Source organism: Rhinatrema bivittatum, chromosome 2 (genome assembly GCF_901001135.1).
Source record: "Rhinatrema bivittatum chromosome 2, aRhiBiv1.1, whole genome shotgun sequence".
In the NCBI taxonomy this organism is placed as follows: domain Eukaryota; kingdom Metazoa; phylum Chordata; class Amphibia; order Gymnophiona; family Rhinatrematidae; genus Rhinatrema; species Rhinatrema bivittatum.
In genome coordinates this window covers 212,559,851-212,578,973 of record NC_042616.1, presented here as the reverse complement: position 1 = coordinate 212,578,973, position 19,123 = coordinate 212,559,851, and the positions used below count along the sequence as shown (strand labels likewise).

Genomic DNA, 19,123 nt, shown 5'->3' with positions numbered 1-19,123 from the left:
CACATTATGCAGTGACCAACTCCCTCCCCCAGAAGCTGCCTGCGCAGCATCCCGGCTCTGGACGACCCAAGCAGCAGAAAGACTAGGCTGGAGACTTGAACTCAGGCTCTCTTCATGGCGCAGAGCAGCACTGCCACTAGGCCTGGTCCCCAGATGGATATTTTAAGGTAAAAGGGAAAGCTACAGCCTCTGTGGTGAACATGTGATCTCCCTCTCAACATTGTTTTAGGCAATGTTCCTGTTGATCAGACCTTTACCCTGTCAGTGACAGACAATAAGGCATTGCCCTTCCTTTTCAGAGGAAATAGCAAAATAAATACCTACTTGACATTTTAGTCTCTAGGTTAGAGATGGATAATCCTTGCTTATGTTTGAGGTCGTGCAGTAAAATGTGAATACTGCAATTTTAATATTAACGTCCAGCAAAAAAAATCACAAAACATTTGTCTGCTTACCTAGATCTAGGAACATTTTCCGTGCTTTCCCTCCACCAAACATCTGAGACCATTGTCTCTGGGTTCGATCTCTTTCCATACCTGTTGGAGCAAAAAAAGTTTATTTTTCTTCTATTCACCTTTATGAAAGCTTGACTATATTTCCAATATTCAAATGTTTGTGAGACGAAACAGAGACTAGACATGTGGCTAATAAGCTTTGGAACAGCCAGATAATGGCAGATTGAGGACTCGCTGTCAGGGAGAGCAAGCACTCAGCCTGGCTGGGAAGTCCTTTTTTTTGTGCTGTGCCAGTGATGTAGGAGAGATTGGCAAATGGCAAAGGATGAAGATTTAAGAATCACCTTAGGCCCCCATAAGCTCCACAATTTTAAATCCCCTCATGCACTATCTAAGCAGCTCTGATATACTTTGCAACTCAGTAAGCCTAAGATTTTCTATCACACTGATATATAAATCACAGTAAAATATTATCAATTAAAATTCTTTGGTGAAGCAAAGCTGAATTTCAATTAACTTTCAGCATGGATATATTATGTATGCAAGGTACAGCATTGCTGTTCTCTGGCATTGCAAATGAAAGTAGAACAGTTTCACCAATGTTAGCTGTTTCGTTATTTGATTCTCCATCTTAACATATGGATGGCCATTCATTAAATTTTGATTTTTATCCACCCTGAGACTATCTGAGGAGAAGGCAGACTATCAAATGTTTATAAATCAAATGAAACACGAATGAAAGCTCAGTAACCTGTGCTGTAATGCTAATGTTAATGTAGGTCACACTGACGCTAACATGGATTAATGCGTGCAGTGATTGCTGTGGCCTTGTTTTTGATGAGGCTGATTCACTAACCCGCATTAATGTGAGCATGAATAGCCCTATTCAAGGGCCCTTGTTCCCTTCGGAGTGGCTCTTCTGGGTCCCTCATTCTGTGATCATTTTTCTCAGCACTTCATCGCTCTCTCCTCCATCTCTTCTCTACCTCCCCTCACTTCTCTCTTCTTGTTGTCCCCGTTTCCTTACAGTTCTCCCCTTTCTTTCTGTCCTTTGCTTTGCACCGCATTGTTATTGCCGTTCCTTCCACCTGCAGTACCACATTTCTCCTTGCTCCGCTTCCATTCTTTGACATTTTATTGCAATGATATTGTTTCCTCTTTCCGCACTTCTTTTTCCCCTCAGCCTCTGATCTGGTGTTACTGGTTCTGCCTCTCCCTTCTTTCTGCTGTCTCTATTCTCTTCTGCCCTTTGTGTATTCCAGAATTTCTTCTGTTTTTTTCCCCTGGTTTTCCTTTTTCCCCCTTTTACCGGGTATCTAACTCCTTCATTTTCTGTCTCCTTTTAATATTAATTTTCTATTCCTCCCTTCCATTTATATCTTTCATTTACCTTTCACCCCATATGTTTCCCAGCTATCTCTCTCCTCTCCCTTTCCCCAAATTACCTGCCTCATCTCCTGCCTCCATCCTCTCCATGGCCTTCACTTTTTTCCTCGTTCTCTCTCCCATTTATCTGATCGGGCTCATTTCGCCGCTGTCTCCATAAGATGCCCCTTCACTTGCATTTCATTTCTCTTTAATCTCCCTCCCTGATTTGTTGCTTTTTCCCATGCACATCTGTCTTCACTGCAAACCTCATTACTAATTTCGTGTATTTCTTCTCCCTTTATTTTTTTCTCTTTCCTCTCCCCCCCCCCCACACAATTTGTCTGTCCCTTCTTTTCATCTCCTCTCTCCCCCAAGCGCGCGCTCTGTGTCTATCCTACTGAGGTCAGTGGGATGTGACTGACAAGTAACTGCCAGCACCGTGAAACCAACAATCAGCAACGAGAGCTGTGGAGAGAAAGAGAGAGAGAGAGAGAGAGAGAGAGGAGGAAAGACCGTGCACTGAGCAACAGGAACAGCTCTCCTTGTACTGCAAAGCCTGCAAGCCTTTCATTTATTTATTTTTCCCGAGAGAATCACTCATTTCTGCCACACGCATCCCTGCTGAGAGGATGGAGTGAAGTGTTTGGGGGGGGGGACATTAATATCAGCCTTTTCTCTCTAAAGTGAAACACTGAACTAAATAAAAGAGGGCTTCCCAAACTTTGGCTCTGGATCCCACATGGGAGAGTGTGTGTTGTGTGTGTGTGTGTGTGTGTGTGTGGGGAGGGTCACAAAACCTTCAGCCAGGGTCACAAGTGCCTCGAACAGCAACACTTTTCAGGCGCCAGCAGCCGAAGCAGCATTAGTAGCGGAAGTCAGCCTGTGAGCCAGCCAGCACTCACAGACCTGCAGCGGCGCCGCCCTCACATGAATTTCCGTGGTAACAGGAAGCCCCCGCACAAGGAGAGCTCGGGGCCATTGCAGGCCCCGTGAGCTTGCCCTAGCTCACGGGCCCTGCGCTGACTTTCATTTCTAACATTGCTGCCGGCCTCAGATCACCACTGGCCTCGGATCCAGCTGCGAGAGGGGGAGGGGGGAGGGCTGAGTGTGCACAGCCGATTGGGATGGCCACAGCTCCTCTCGCCACTTAATCTACCCAGGAGAAAAATGTTGCCCCTGTCATCGAGCCAACATCTCTTCCCACCAGTTGTCAATTACATTTGGCCCAGGGGATGACAACTGGTGAGCATGTTTGGAGGAAGCTGCGGTTTGAAGGGAGGGAGGGATAAGATGCAGGAGGGGTTTGAAGGTTTAATCGAGGAGAAGAATTGGCTGTGTGTGGTGAGAGAGGGGACCAACAGAAGATCAATTGGGGATATGTAAGAGAGGAACTGAGTGACAAGAGAGAATCAGCTGAGGGGGGGGGGGGATGTAAGAGAAGGGTTGGGAGATGGGAGCAAAGGATGAGGGATGAAAGTGAGGAGGGAATGGGGATGGAGTGAGAAGGAAGGGATGACAGAGGATCAGTTGGGAGTTATAAGAAGGGTCTGGGGTTGAGAGGATTAGCTGGGGGATATGGAAAGGGCCGGAGAAGATGACAAGAGCTGGGAGATGTAAGAGGGGTCATTTGAAGGGGAAATGTTTAAGAGATAAGGTCCTCTGAAGAGGGTGGAGGATGAGAGAACGGATCAGCTAGAGAGGATGGATCTTGAGAGAGGGACCAGCTGGAGTGCAGGGAAGGTGAGATTGTTGGAGGAAGACCATTCACTGCTAGTTTGTTTTGGTCACCCTCTGGCATCATGTGAATTTTCAAGTACTAAAATGGGGCCACATTGGCCTAAACGTTTTGGGATGTCTTGAAATAAAAATACTTTCTAGTCAACTTGGCAACACTGAAAAGTTTCAAAATCACTCAAAATGAAACAAATTCATAATTAGTCAAAAGGGACTGTTTACTTCATCAATTTTTTTTTTTTTTTAGCAACATTTGACTCTACGATTTCTGTTGCTGTTTGCCCAACTATAATTTCCACCATGATGGGGAGTCAGACCTTCTCAGTCATCAGTTCAGATTTTACTGTGAAAAGATGCGTTTTGCTGTGCCTTCAATGGAAAAAAAAATTCTGCAAACAATGGGGGGAATATGAGAGGAATGGAATTTCCTTTATGAGGAGTCTCGTACAATTGCCTTTCGGGCTCTTTAAACTAGCTCAGGCATGATGAATTCCAGGCTTCAAGCACCACAAACAGGTTCTGGCTTTCAGTATTGCCACAACGAACGTTCATGAGTGACATTCGCATGCATCTCATTCCGAGAACCAGGCTAATTTGCGTAGTTTGGCTATCTCAAAAACCAGACCTCTTCGTGGCACTCGAGGACTGGAGCTGGTCAACTCTCCTGATTGTTTCCAGACTGTACACATTTTTTGGGGGTACTGCACGTAAAAGAAAGAGGGAGGGCTAAAATGTTTGGAAATGTCCTGATTTTAGCCCCCCGGCTGCAGGTTCGTATCCTGTCTTGCCTTGCAACTTGGTTAGACAATACAGTGTGCACTTTAGTCGCTACGCTATATTCAACACGTTGGACACGTTTATTTTGTGTCACTTACATAGATTTCAGTCCACGATTTATTCAGAGGCTTAAAACATTTTTTTTTTTTTTTTTTTACAAAATAGCAGCTGGCCCCTGGGTGATAAAGCAAACTTTTTTTTTCAAAGTAAAGAAGTTTAAGAACTAGCAGTCATGCTCTGAGGCTGCAAAGGGGTAGGCTCAGGAGTAACAACGGAAAATATTACCTCACCAAAAAGGCGGTGGATGTATAGAACAGCCTCCCAGCGGAGGTGATGGAGGCAAAAACAACAACAGTACAAGAAAGCCTGGGACAAGGATGGAGGATTGTTCACTGCAATGAAATGAGGGGAAAGTCAGAGCTTAGGTGGGGGCTATGGCACTGCGGCAGGAAGTAAACAGGGCAGTTTAGATGGGTCCTTGTGTGCTGATATATATTCTCTTTTTCTATGTTTACTAATGGTGAAAGCTGGCAATAATAATTGCACCTGTGTAAATCCCATCAGCGAAGACATTAAACAGCATCTTCAAGCATACAGAAATTTGACAGTTAAAAGATGGTAACCCTAGTCCTAGTTCTTCCTATTTTCCTTAAAGTACGGCCACATTCATTAGATCTTGAGCAATCTAGAAATGATGGACCTCCTGACTTGCATCAAAAACATTTCAGTAAGATTACTCCACTCCTAAAAACCCTACAATTCATCGGCTCCCAACATTTTACGCACCATATTCAAAATCCTTGTTCTAGCTTATAAGGCACACAGGCCTGGTGGACTTCTACCTCAACAAACCGGCTCTCCGTGTACACAGCCTCTCACTGACTGCACTCCGTTAACTCATACTCACCTGGTAGTACCAGCCACCAAGGAAATGCAGCTCTCCAACATGAGAAAGAGAACCTTATCAAGACTAGTCCCAACATTCTGGAGCCTTCTATCTCTGGACATCAGGCTTACGCCTGACCTCTTCTCCTCTAGGAAGAAACTTAAAGTCTGGCTATTTGTCGTAGCCTTTGGCCCACTGCTGGACCCTTTCATCCCCTGATGTCTTTGTCAGCTTTAAATCTCACTTCGCTCTATACTAGTTACACTATATCGTAACCTTAAAATCTACCTCAACAAATTCCCCATTGTACTTTACATTATTTCTAACATACTTCCTACCTACTTTTCATGTTCTCCATTTACTTTTACTGCCTCCTATTTATTGTGATCTGATTATTTTATTACTGACGGTACCTATTTCGTCAACTATCCCCCATAATTACTGATTGGCATTGTATTATTGATGTTACTCTATGTCTATTTATAACTGCTAGATGTTCTTTTATTGATATACTCTCTGCCTATTGTAATCCTCACATTAAACTATAAATTTTATATCCCTGATGCATTCTATGACTACTGTAAACTTCTCTCCATGCTGTGACATGCACTTGAGCTCATCTGCTGGAAGAGAATGAGATAAATGATGATGATGTTTTAAAAAATCTAAAAGTATGCAAGGAAAAGAAAGGCTAACATCTTTTTAATATATGTTTGTGTTCCAGGAAAATAAACCAAACACTTTGCATGATAAACAAATCACATAACTGAGTATGTAATATAATGGAAAAATAGTTAATTAATCTATTGCAAACAGAGGTCTCAGACTGGAGATCAAACTATCATTTTTAAGGTGTGAATAAGCTATTTTTGCTAAGTATTCCACTGTGTGTTCAATTACATTACATCAATTACTTTGAAATCGTCAGCTCAGTGTGCTGCAACAGTCAAAAAATCAAACAGAAAGTTAGGAATTATTAGGAAGGGAATAGTTAATAAAATAGAAAATGTCATAATGCCTCTGTGTCGCTCCATGGTGAGACCTCACCTTGAATACTGTGTACAATTCTGGTCGCTGCATCTCAAAAAAGATATAGTTGCGATGGAGAAGGTACAGAGAAGGGCAACTAAAATGATAAATAGGATGAAATGGCTCCCCTATGAGGAAAGGCTGAAGAGGTTAGGGCTGTTCAGCTTGGAGAAGAGATGGCTAAGGGGGGGATATGATAGAGGTCTTTAAGATCATGAGAGGTCTTGAACGAATAGATGTGACTCGGTTATTTTCACTTTCGAATAATAGAAGGACTAGGGGGCATTCCATGAAGTTAGCAAGTAGCACATTTAAGACTAATCGGAGAAAATGCATTTTCACTCAACGCACAATAAAGCTCTGGAATTTGTTGCCAGAAGCTGTGGTTAGTGCAGTTAGTGTAGCTGGGTTCAAAAAGGTTTGGATAAGTTCTTGGAGGAGAAGTCCATTAACTGCTATTAATCAAGTTTACTTAGGGGTAGATTTTAAAAAAATGCGCGTTCGCGTACTTTTGTTGGTGCACCAGTCGCAAACAAAAGTATGCTGGATTTTAGTGGATACGTGCGTAGCCGCACGTATCTTCTAAAATCCAGGATCGGCGCGCGCAAGGCTGCCGATTTTGGGCAGCCGGCGCGCGCCAAGCCGCACAGCCTGCCTCCATTCCCTCCGAGGCCGCTCCGAAATCGGAGCGGCCACAGAGGGAACTCTCTTTCACCCTCCCCTCACCTTCCCCTCCCTTCCTCTACCTAACCCATCCCCCCCGGCCCTATCTAAACCCCCCCTACCTTTGTCCACGGATTTACGCCTCCCGGAGGGAGAAGTAAATCCACGCTCGCCAGCGGGCCGCTGGTGCGCCGAGACGCAACCCGGGGGCGGTTCCGGAGGGCACGGCCACGCCCCCAGACTGCCCTGGGCCAAAACCACGCCCCCGGGCCTGCCCACGAAACGCCATGTCCCGCCCCCAAAACGCCGTGTCGATCGGCCCCGCCCCCCCGACAAAAAACCCCGGGACTTACGCGAGTCCCGGGGCTCTGCGCGCACCGGCAGGCCTATGGAAAATAGGTGCGCCGGCGCGCAAGGCCCTGCTCGCGTAAATCCGGACGGATTTACGCGAGCAGGGCTTTTAAAATCCGCCCGTTAGGGAATAGCCACTGCTATTAATTGCATCAGTAGCATGGGATCTTCTTAGTGTTTGGGTAATTGCCAGGTTCTTATGGCCTGTTGGCCACTGTTGGAAACAGGATGCTGGGCTTGATGGACCCTTGGTCTGACCCAGCATTGGCAATTTCTTATGTTCTTATATTATAAATTAAAGCTTAAGACTTGGTTTTTCAAAATAGCTTTTCCGTAAAGAACTGATGCTTCTCACGGACACTATACGCCGTACGACACTTTTCCTACTACAGTTATGAATGTTCTCTCCCCCCCCCCCCCCCCCAGTTATCCAATTAGTTCCTGATCATATGGTGGTTTTTTACCTCTCCTACCTTGCTCATGTCTATTCCATTGTTTTTTCATTTGATATAACCCTGTTCAATTGTTCGATGTAATTCTAACCTTGGTTCACTGTAAACCAATGCGATATGTCCTTTCATGAACGTCGGTATAGAAAAAAGTTTAAATAAATAAAATAAATATCATGTCACACCTATAGTATACATGCATGGCAGAGGGTAGCTAAAGAAAAGAAGCTTTCACATAGAAAGAAGGATCATAATGAAAAATGTAAACATATTTTTCCAGCACTGGTTTTGTTTTTTTAGCAAGGAAAGAAAACATGAGATTGTTCATTTGAAATTAAATGACATTCACAAAGTGAATGAGTGGCATGTTTGCATTTCTACCTGTGGATAAGCTGCTCATAGCCCTGAGCTCCAAGCAGCAGGCTACACTACCAACCTGCTGCCTTTATCTGTATCATACCATCCCTACAAATCTCATAATCACTAAATTGTTCTGGAGAGATTATAAGCAAACTTTTGTGAAGACTAGAAAAGTCATAATCAGTTGAATAGCATGCTATATAATTTAGAAAATATACTGATTTTTCCCCCCATTTCTATAGAAGAAAAATCCTGGTGACCTTAAAAATAGCTTCAGTCACATATTACCATGTCAAGCAATCTTCTGTTTTCTTGCTGTGAGCCTGGTTCTTCTCACCCACTCCAAAAAATCACAGCAAAAATCAATAGGCAATTTATAAGATAATACAAGATCCAAATGATCTTTAAAAAAAACAACCCAGAAATATTTATGTATAGTAGACACTACTGGTAATTTGAATAGTATTTTTTGGCCCTACAGTTTCCTGCTAATCCTTTGGATTTCCACCTCAAACAGAACCAGCTTCTGTTGGATTACAGCACCATGAACCTTCATTCACAACTACCTGAAGATTTTCCCTCTATTTTATATCCTTCTCTCAATTTACTTTCCCAGTCATTGCAGTGATATTCCTAAGCTGAGTATTCACCAGGGTTCCCTTGAAAGCCCTTCAACTGGAGGCCTTTTCCTGACCACTAGGTGTTGCCATTGCATGATGATTTTAATTGCCTCCTACCCCCCAAGAGATGTAAACATTGCCAGGGCAGTATGCCAAAATAAGAGCCTCGTTATATTCGTTCATCAAGTCAATTTACCTGATGTGAACTAATAAGAAATTAAGGTGACTTTGAAACAGGTGTGCGGGCGCACATGTACGCAGGTATGCCGGCTTACGCCAAAGGACATGGTCATATTATAACATGCGTGTGTATATGCATGCATGCTATAAAATAGGCTGTACGCACATATATGGGTGTACATTTTTATCCTGCATTTTAGTAGACACGTGTGCTGATGCAATAACCAGTTTCCCCAGTTCATTCCCAGGTCGTCCAAGTGAGGGATAGGGCTTCCTAACCCCCCTAGTTAAATAGCCTCCTTTTAACCTGTTAGCACCAACCCTTAAAATCCCACTGACTAGCTTAGAATTTTTTATTTTATTACTTACACGCTATCCATAGCAGTGGTACATTTATGTGGCAGGGGACCCTGGTGCATGCAGTGCATGTAAACACTTACATGCACATTTCATGTTAAAGTCCCGAAATGCCCATGTCCCGCTCATGCCCACCCCCTTACCCTTTTTTGCAACATCTTGTTTGAGCGCATACCGGGTGATACGTGCGTATTTGGGTGCCTTTTAAAATCTGCGCAGCGTGCACCGGCCAGACATGCATATCTCCCTGTTTTGGTGCACAACAGGCTTTTAAAATTCACCCTTAAGTGTTTCATTATGAATTCAGTGAGGTTTAGTGTTTAATAATCATCAGTTAGGGACCTGGTTTAGTGCACTACTTTCCTATTTTGCGTGTCACACTCCTTACCTTCAGTATAACATGTAAAATATTTAACACTGTGAAAAACTAAATTTAAGCTCAGATGCATAGGATACAGAGATTTCTTGCTAAAATGATGTATTGCAAAGTATGGTATATTTGTATAAAGGCTGAAAAATCTATCAGTTAAGCCTTTCAATTTATTTAAAAAGCTAATATGAGTAGGTCACTTTATAACTATTTTGTGCATTTTGTCTAGGAAATAATATAATGTGCACTTAGTTTGGTGAAAGTTCCAGCATTTAAAAATTCTTGAAAATGTAAAAACAAGCAGCATACAAATTATTGCTGCATTTGAAGAGAATGTATTACGAAGATTGCATGCAATGCAGACTTTTTAAATAATTTAATGGTGTCAGTAAAAAGACTGCAAGTCAACAAATGATGACTATGTGGGTGCAGATTATTTATTTATTTATTTATTTATTTATTTAGAGAATTTTATATACCGACAACCGTTTGCACATCGTATCAGTTCACATGTAACTTATGCTAATATTATCATGAAGTGAAGTTTAACACTCTGAACAGAGGGGGAAAGGACTCTGGACCAAGACACTGTGTATCAATGAGCAGAATACATTAAGCTATCACTTTAGTGCAATATTTTGCACAGCTTTTGCTATACATCAAACAAATTTGCATGACCTGACAGCCATTATTTATTTCTAAAAAGAACAGTGATTTCAAATCAAGGTAAGCCACAAGTTATAGCAACTTTGCCACAAACTCTTGTCATACGTTTACTGTTGAAACTAGCCTTCGTAATCAACTGCAGCTTGACTGAACTTGTGCTAGCTTTAGACTTTGTACAGATTTCTGAACTGTTAAAAAACCTGTTTGTATTGAAACCCAAATTCTTATAGCTGACTTGGATTTGACACACTCAGCTGATTTTGAATTATTTTTTTTTCTAAGCAAGATAGCTTGCATGGAATTGCATTTAATTTGAGCTGACTTGTACTTTTACTGTGAGCTAGCATATATTTGTAATGCAAGATGATTGAGACATACCCAAGTCACTGGGTAAAGTGGGGCATAAGAAGGACAGTTTCTCAAGATCCAAGCACACATCTAACCTGAGATTTAAGACAGTTAATCACCAGGGCTAATACCATCCACTAAGGGAGTGCACTGCACTTTTTTTTTTTAAATTTTGTTTCCACTTTTTGTTTCATTTATTTAAAATGAGAGAAAAACAAGAAAAAATAAAATGAAATTAAAAAAACAGTGTAGAGACCAGGATCCTGCTCCCTGGTGAAAAGCACGGAATGCTTATAGCTGGGATGCTAGCAGAATATGATTCAAAATAAATAAATAAATGTGTATATCTATATCTATTTATTTATATGAATAAAATAACAGGCCCCTCTACACCTACCTCCAAAACCCCCCCCCTCTGCCTCCACTCTCCAGTATTTTACCCCATCTGTCAGCTCCAAATGGAGCAGAAAAGATCCATAGTCATTCCTGCCCCACTGCTGCTGTTTTTCAAAATGGTACTGGCCTTGGGTCACCAGCACCATTTTGAAAAACAGCAGTAGCAGGATAGGAGTGACTGTGCATTTCTTCTGCCCTATTTGGAGCTGACAGAAGGGGTATGATATCGGGGGACTGGGGCTGGAGGGCATCTTTCTGCCCCTTCCTCTAGCCTCAGGCACCTCTCTGCTCTTTCCTCTAGCCCTCCAGCCCCCTCCAAATGAAAAGAAAATGAACACAATTTTGTTTATTTTTATTGTGTTTTGTTTTATATATTTATTTGTTTGTTAATTTATTTATTTAAAATGTGTTCTATCCAGCAACTTTGCAAAATATGAAAGAATACAAAACACATTTTCTTGAACACTCTGTTTTGTTGCCAATGATGAAAGAAGATCTCTGCCATTCACACCATCACTGTCCTCAGTCAATGATCTTGGTTAAAAATTATAAACTAAGTAGCAATCAGCTCAAATTTGGGGGAACCAAATCATAATTTAAAATTCAAGCCACATAGTAATGTGCAGGACTCAGAACCAATCCCTAGTTTGGAGGAGAGCCAAAGCTAATCTGAACTGCTATATCATGCACAATTTGAAATTATGTTTTCTTACCACTATACAAGGTGATAAGAAGTCAAGACGTTTTGATTTTCTCTCTCTCTCTCTTTTTTTTTTTTTTTTACTGAGCAAACTGAGCCAACCTAATATGAACTGTCATTTCAATGAAGACATCTTGTGGTGAAAAGGTAGATTTTCCAGCAATCTAATCGCTCAATAATGAAATTGCTTTTAGAAAAAAAACAACTAAGTAATAATTGGATTAACAGTATGACATCTCTTTAGCTATTTATTGCTACAGTTATTTTTTTCTGGTCAGGTGATTAATAATTAGACATTTTTTTAAATCTTTCTGGTTGGCTTGGCAAACTCCTGCTATTAAAACACACTTTCCTGAATATCAGACACTGAAATTTGATTCCTCAAATAACACAAATAAAAGGCTCCCTAGAGTCATTTTATCTGTTTCAGATATTATTTATTTATTTATTTATGGATTTTATATACCGGGAGTTCCTGTATACAATACATATCACTCCGGTTCACAGTTAAACGGTAATAACTACTGCCGTGTAGCAGTTTACATGGAACAAATCAGAAACTTGATCTAATCAGCATAAGCGAAACTAACTAGTTACAACTTTAAACATATAAGTAAGGCAATATTAGGAAAATTAACAGGATAACTGAAACACTTCTCTATCCGGGCTGTTGCCTGGTTTCCTTTTTTTTTTTTGACAAGGACTCTCATTTTTTGGAGAGTGGCCAGCTGAAAAAGACTAATGCAATTGTTTCCTTCTTGTCTCAGGCAAAAACTTCACCTGACTCAAAATTGAAATCTTAAATCTCTGTGACTTGATCAAACCAAAGTTTTCCAGTGAACCCCAATATCTCTTCTGCAGCTACACCTTTGCACATTTTCTTATAGCCTGTGTCTTTCTTTGCTTTCTCAATCACTCAAACTCTCCCTTTCTCCTCTTCCTAAAAATTTTCTTTCCCTACCTTCATCTAGACTGTCCAGTGTCCAGCCCCATTCTGTCCCATATATGGTTTAATAGTAAGATTAAAACATACAATCCCTGCCCTGAAAGGTTTGCTTTTAACCCAGTGATATATCATCAGCTTTCCATAGAGAGGCTTTCATCTGTTGAAATCCTTTGTGTTGTAATAAATTGTATTTTAATTTAATTTGGGTCTTATATTTTGCATTATAAAAGTTCAAAACCAGCTTAATGCAAATTCCATTAAAATGATCAAAACTTTATTTATCCCAGAATACAGTTTACAATAAATTAAATAGAGAAGGTGGCCCCCATCCAGCATAGCATATAAACCACTTGACCTACAAGTTAAATGCGTGATCTTCATCAACTCTACCTCTTACTTCTTCTGAAAGGTGAAACGTTTTAGAGCTAAGCAAGGGTTTGGGAGTCTGAAAATACAGTGAAGGATGGTGTTGATGAGCTATTACGAAGGAGACCTTGCACCACACTGTACCTCTGTCTTGTGATGAGATTGATGTAATGCCTCAGCGCCGAGTAATATTTTGCCATGTCCTCTGCCGGTGCGTCCTCTCCAGGATTGTCCGGTTTGGATGGATATGCATCTGCCAGTGTCCCCAAGCAGATCAGCAAGCTCAAGGTGAAAGTCAGGACAGACAGCCACAACCTCATGCTCCCTTGCATCTGCATAACACACACATTGGGGAAGTGGAGGGGGATATCCCCCATAACAGATTAACTGAGCATTCTATGAAAACTATCCGCAATACAAACGAAGACATCAGCAAAGGCTAACACCTTCCTATCTGCGATGGAAAAAGTCAAGCAAAAGTATCCTACAAGTCGAGGGTCCAAATCCAGTCCCCAAAAAACTTTCCCACGACTCTTCTGGAAAGCATTCGTTTTGCTCAACGTAAGACAGAAAATAAAATAAAATTACTGACTGAGTGCTTTCCTTTTAAATTTTAAGATGTAATTAATTGTTCAAAATGTTTTGTAGCCGATGATTGCATGCTGGAGTCTGGTTCAGTGGAATTTTAGCTAGGAAACGTAACAAACTAGAAGTTACCTCGTTCGAGTAACTTCTAAGTCCACTGCAATCTTGGAAAATTAAAATAAAGTAACCTTGGGTTTCTTCACATAACGTTGCATTTATATATATATATTTGTAAATCTAGATATAATGGAAAACTCACACATACTATTTGATAATTAAAAATACAGCACTGTGTTTCATGAAAAAGCTGAAATAATGCTGCCCAATCATTCCTGAACAAACACGTAAACAAAATTAACTGTCGTTTTTTTTTTTTTGTTTTTTTTTGCTTAGTTTAAAACTTCATCTGCTTTTCTGGTTTGGTTTGCTTTCCAAATCGTCATGATAACCTGTTATAAACTGTGGCAAAGTTATCCATTTGTTAAAACTCTAAGCACGCTCGTTAAATTTGAACATCTGCATGAGAAACCACAGACAAACGGAACGAAACGATAAGCATACTACTACTTGGATTTCAAAGTTGGTTCAATGTGCACTGGTGTCACCCTACTGCAGCCCTGAATCAAGAGTCATATGAGTAAGGCAGATGCTTCTCAGAAGAAATGCAGAACAGTTGAAAAGCTGGTGGAGTTTTAAAAACTTATTTTGAGGGGGGGACAACAGGCAAGAAACAAAAGAGAGCAGCAGAAAGTGAGCCAGAAGGTTAGGCTCGCCCCGTAGGTACCTTGGAGAGCTCCTCCGGCTCCGGACAGCTCGCGGTACTCACCTCCCCGTGCGTAGACCGTGCAGTGCTCCTCTCTGCTGCCGCCCAGGGGTCGCTCTCCTCGCCTCTCTTCTCTGCTCGCACGCTTCGGGCTCTGGCTCCCCAGTAACGCGCCTCAGCCTCAGCCTCAGCCTCGCTCCCTCCGCTTTGCTCTCCAGGTCGGGGCGGCTCTGCCCGGCTCCAATTTATAGAGAGAGTGGGGCTGGCTGCGGGGAGGAGGGGCCTGGGCGGAGCGCGCTCGGAAGGGGACTCTGCTGCCGGCTCTTCGCCACTTCCCTAGCGCCGGAGGCACGACTCACGGTACAAAGCCAGCGCCCCCGCCCCCCCCTCTCCCCGATAAACCCGGAAACTAAGCTGTCACTTCTGCTAACTTCACCAACTTTTCCAGGCGAGCTCTGACGTCTCCTCTGAGTCACCAGCACTCCCGCAAAAAGGCTGGCGGCGCTTTACTCCGAGCAGGGCATGGGAGGCGCTGCCAACGTCCAAGCCCCGTGCAAATGACGACGGCCGCTACGGCGAGGGGGGAGGAAAGTATAAATATTAACCTCATGCCACTTCATAAAGGAGCGCGTTCTGGGACCTTCATTGGAACGCGCTTTTTTTTTTTTTTGGTCTTTCCCATCCCATAGGAGATAACAAACGCAGTAGCTTGGATTTTATTGCGTAATTTAGGGACACGACTATATATGTTTTAAGAAAACGCTACTTGTTCCATCTTTCTTAAAGAAAAAAAAAAAAAAGCAGCACGAGAAGAGTTTAATAAAGTGTGTACACCGCTAGAGGGGGGAATTTTAATGATTCGCTGTAAAGTAATTTCTGTTAAGTGTTATTCCTCCTCAAAGACGGATGTCAATGTCTGATCGAATATAGTAAAATACAAGTGGTCTTAACTCATCCTAAATTCTGCATTATTTTTTTTAGCACTTTATCCTTTTCATCAAATCTCGATTTAAGAACTGACAATGATATTGTTAGGAGAGCAGTTACTTGTACAGTTCTTGATTCATATCATTCATTTACAGTTTATAATACTCAGATAATTATAGGGCACTCTAACCTAAATGGGGTGAAAACATCTTAGAAACCCCCCCCCCCCCATTTTTTCACAAAATAGTTCAGTCTCGGTGCCCCACCTGAAATTCCGAACAAATACCTGCTGCACTGAATAAAGATTTTCCCTTCCGTATATCTAGATTTCATTGTACACCATCGAGTGTAACTGTGACTTCAGTTCTTTATGCATTTGTAGCAAAACGTTGAAAAAGTGATGCTTTCAATGCCTACAATATATATTATCCTTCACAGGAGAATCATCCACTACGATTTTTGAGGTATAATGGAAAAAGTATACAGGAAATAACTCAAGCTGGTAGTATCATGTAAGAACGCAAAACTAACCACATTGGTGTTCAAATAGCTATTCAGTAATGTGCATATTTTGATTTCATCTCCCTTTGGCTTCCCCTCGATATCACTAGTGCATTTTGTTTTAGCTATGTGAACATGTACAGCACTTCAGCTATTTGCTCAGTAGTGGTCTATAATGTTTAGTTAATGCTATCAGGCAACTCTTAACAATAATTGCCATTATATTGCATTGATCCTCTTGTAGAATCAATTCAAAACCTATTGCACTCAGTTTATTTCTCACAGAGCACATTTTAATATTATGATGAGCTGCAAAGCAAAGGTGAAATAGAGAACTTTCAGAATTCTCTGACATAGTAAATTATATACACATCAAGGCCTGAAAAAGCTTCCATTCCAAATGTTTAGTCACGAAGAGTGATAAAAAGCACATTTCATAAACTTTATTTTTAAAAATAGCATTTACGCCAAAAGTATCATCATTTAGAGCATCATAATTACAATATGACATTACCAAAAATGACATATGGGACCTCTAAGGACATTCTATGGCTTAAATGAAAATTAAGATGGCATTTTAAATGGCTTGAAATATCAAGTAATGCAAAGGATTTTATGGAAATATTAATTTATTATAATGGCGGAGCAGTAATTTCTCTTATGTCCATCTGCAGTAGAAAATTGCTTTTAATGCAGTAAGGGCACTGGAAATGTAATGCGGCAACTTACTGCGTGCTCCCTATGTGGTATTTTTTTTTCCTGTAACAGCAGAATTTAATTTAGTTTTCTTTTTGGTTTGTGCCAAAGTGCCTCAAATTTAATCAGATACAGCGGGGCCTGCTTTGGCTCTGTTAGTGCCCTGGTTGCTGTTCTAATTTATTTCCCCTTCCTATCGCATTTCTTTTCAAGGCTCATATTGTCTCCATATTTGCCAAATATGTGATGTTTCCCTTAGTAAAAGTGGCATATCACCTTGAAAGGGTGAGCTATAATTTTTGACAGCCCCTTTCCTGCAACTCCATATTGCACCTTAGTATTAAAAGAATTTAACATAAGCACCCTTTTTGCCTTTCTGTGGATTCAGCAAGTGCTTTCAGGTGATGCATTGCCCAGGAACTGGAAAATGTCTTGATGACACTTTGCTATATGCCTTTGGTTCATTAAAGCATAATGAAACTAGGAAATTACAACCATTGACAAATGAGGTTAAAAACTGCTTTGCTGCAGAAAACCTAACCTGTGCCAATCTAAAATTATCTGTAGACACTTTCATATCCTACTATATACCTCAAAGTGGTACCAAAGTCACATAACCTATATTTGGGACCTGTGCAAGGGCAGGCTTTAACCCCCACAAGTTAGGGACCTCCCCCCTCCCCTCACACATTCAGGATACTGTATAGATTCATGTAGCCATCAATTTTTACATACATAACATGTATCCTGTTGCATTCCATATTCTAGGTTCCCTAACTTCTGTTCAAAGAAAGGATGGTTCTATTTTACCTTAAGATGTGTTTTTCCTTACTTTTATGAATCATTTTACTGTATCAGATTCAGCAACAGATTGACATCACAGCTTCAGCCAGCATGGTAGTATACCACCATAATTCATGAGTGCACTTTATGAATCTATTACATTTAAATATATTCATAAATGATCTTGGGATTGTTAGAAGCTGGCAAAGAACTTCAAGTTCAATAGAACATTTCCAGATGGTTTTGTGTCTGGGCACCTGTAGACATGAAATGAATTCCTTCAAAAATGTCACCATTCTGATGGTTGACACAAAAATCTACCTAATGGATTTCTCCATTTGTTGTCCAGAGTGTTATGGGAGTCTCTGTTGAGTGGACCCTTGGGCCGACCTGCTGGAGACTGGGAAAGATGGTCAAAGTCTCTAGTGAATAGCAGGCCGGGAGGCAGATGTTCAGGCGGGACGTAGATGCTCTTCATCCTGGAAGCTGGTGCTCCCCCGGGAGGAGCCTGTAGGATCCCAACCGCTGGGACTTAGGTGGCTTCACCCTTGGAAGCCGAAGCCCCCCCGGGAGGAGCCCGTAGGGGTCCGGCCGCTGGGACTTAGGCGGGTTGTGGATCAGGACAGGTAACTGGAACCAGACTAGGACAGTAGCAATACTGTACCTGGGTACGGGTTCTGGAACCAGACAGGGACTGTGGCAGGATTCGGGTACTGGAACCAGGCAGGAACTGTAGCAGGCACCGGGTACTGAGACCAGGCAGGAGCTGTAGCAGGGTTCAGGTACTGGAACCAGGCAGGAGCTGTAGCAGGGTTCAGGTACTGTAGCATGCAGACATGAACCAACAGGTATTGTAGCAAGCAAGCAGGAACCAGCAGGTACTGTAGCAAGCAAGCAGGAACCAGTAGGTACTGTAGCAAGCAGGCAGACACGAACCAGCAGGTCTTGAGCAAGCAAGCAGGAACCAGGCAGGTACTGTAGCAGGAACGGAGGCACAGGACAACAGGAAACCAGGAAGCTAACCCCTTGCAAGGCAAAGACTGGATGGCCGCAGCCGGCTTATCAAGGCCGTGGATTCTGATGTCAGAAATTGGGCGGAGTCACCACTGGCGGGAAACGGCCTAGAAAAGCGCCCAAGTGGGAGGGCTTGCAGCGACACAGCCCCAGCGGGGACGCCGCCAACCAGGCCGCCAACCAGGCCTCAGGAAGTGGGAGCAGGAAGGGCCTGGCCGCGGTGCTCGTGGCCAGAACCGCAACACAGGGAATGATGGAGATTTCAAAATTACCAAGTAGTGATGGTTCATTCTGTTTTACAGTTCCCTCTCTTGCTTTTTTTTTTAACTTCATCACCCAGACACAGCACAGGAAGTAGTTTTCAGAAAGGGTGATGACCCCAAAAGACTTCCAATCTGTGGAGCTGCTGCTGACACAGTTCTTCTTCCTGCCTGATCTGGAATTGCTGCAGCTGGAGAGATAGCTGTGGTGGGCTAAGGATGGAGTGATTGTGCCTGAGGGGGAATAAGGGGCAGAAAAGTGTGATGGTGGGTGGAGCATTGTCATTGCTTTTGATTTTAAGAGGAGGTGACTGCATATATGCGGCCATCCTGGCTTCTGTGTCACCACCCAGATGGGGACTGTCCCACATGTCCCACAGGGTTACCCCTTTCATACCCTCTTCTTTTTCTTTCCTGTCTTTCACTTTTATATATCTTCTCTATTTCATTGTCTTCCCTTTCAATTGTCTTCACTCAGACATGCGCCTTATGCCTGTCTCTCCTTCTACCTGTCCTTCATCTTTATCTACCATACCACATGCATTCTGCTGAGAACCTCACTTCTCTTTACTC

General features: G+C 42.2%; 1 protein-coding gene across 2 annotated transcripts in view; it reads right to left on the bottom strand.

The window, feature by feature from the left end:
- Positions 1-14,725, bottom strand: part of LOC115084348 (pro-neuropeptide Y) — a 53,220-nt gene extending 38,495 nt beyond the window's left edge. Inside the window, exons 1-3 of one of the 2 annotated variants that reach the window (XM_029589109.1) lie at positions 14,433-14,720; positions 13,166-13,353; positions 456-536 (exon numbers count right to left, since the gene is read on the bottom strand). In XM_029589109.1, coding sequence (XP_029444969.1) covers positions 456-536; positions 13,166-13,353 — 269 coding nt within the window. In that variant the 5' untranslated portion in view covers positions 14,433-14,720. Of the gene's footprint in view, positions 1-451; positions 537-13,165; positions 13,354-14,432 lie in introns of those variants that run through there. The other variant, XM_029589110.1, reaches the window with a different exon arrangement.
- Between the last annotated feature and the right edge of the window lie 4,398 nt (positions 14,726-19,123).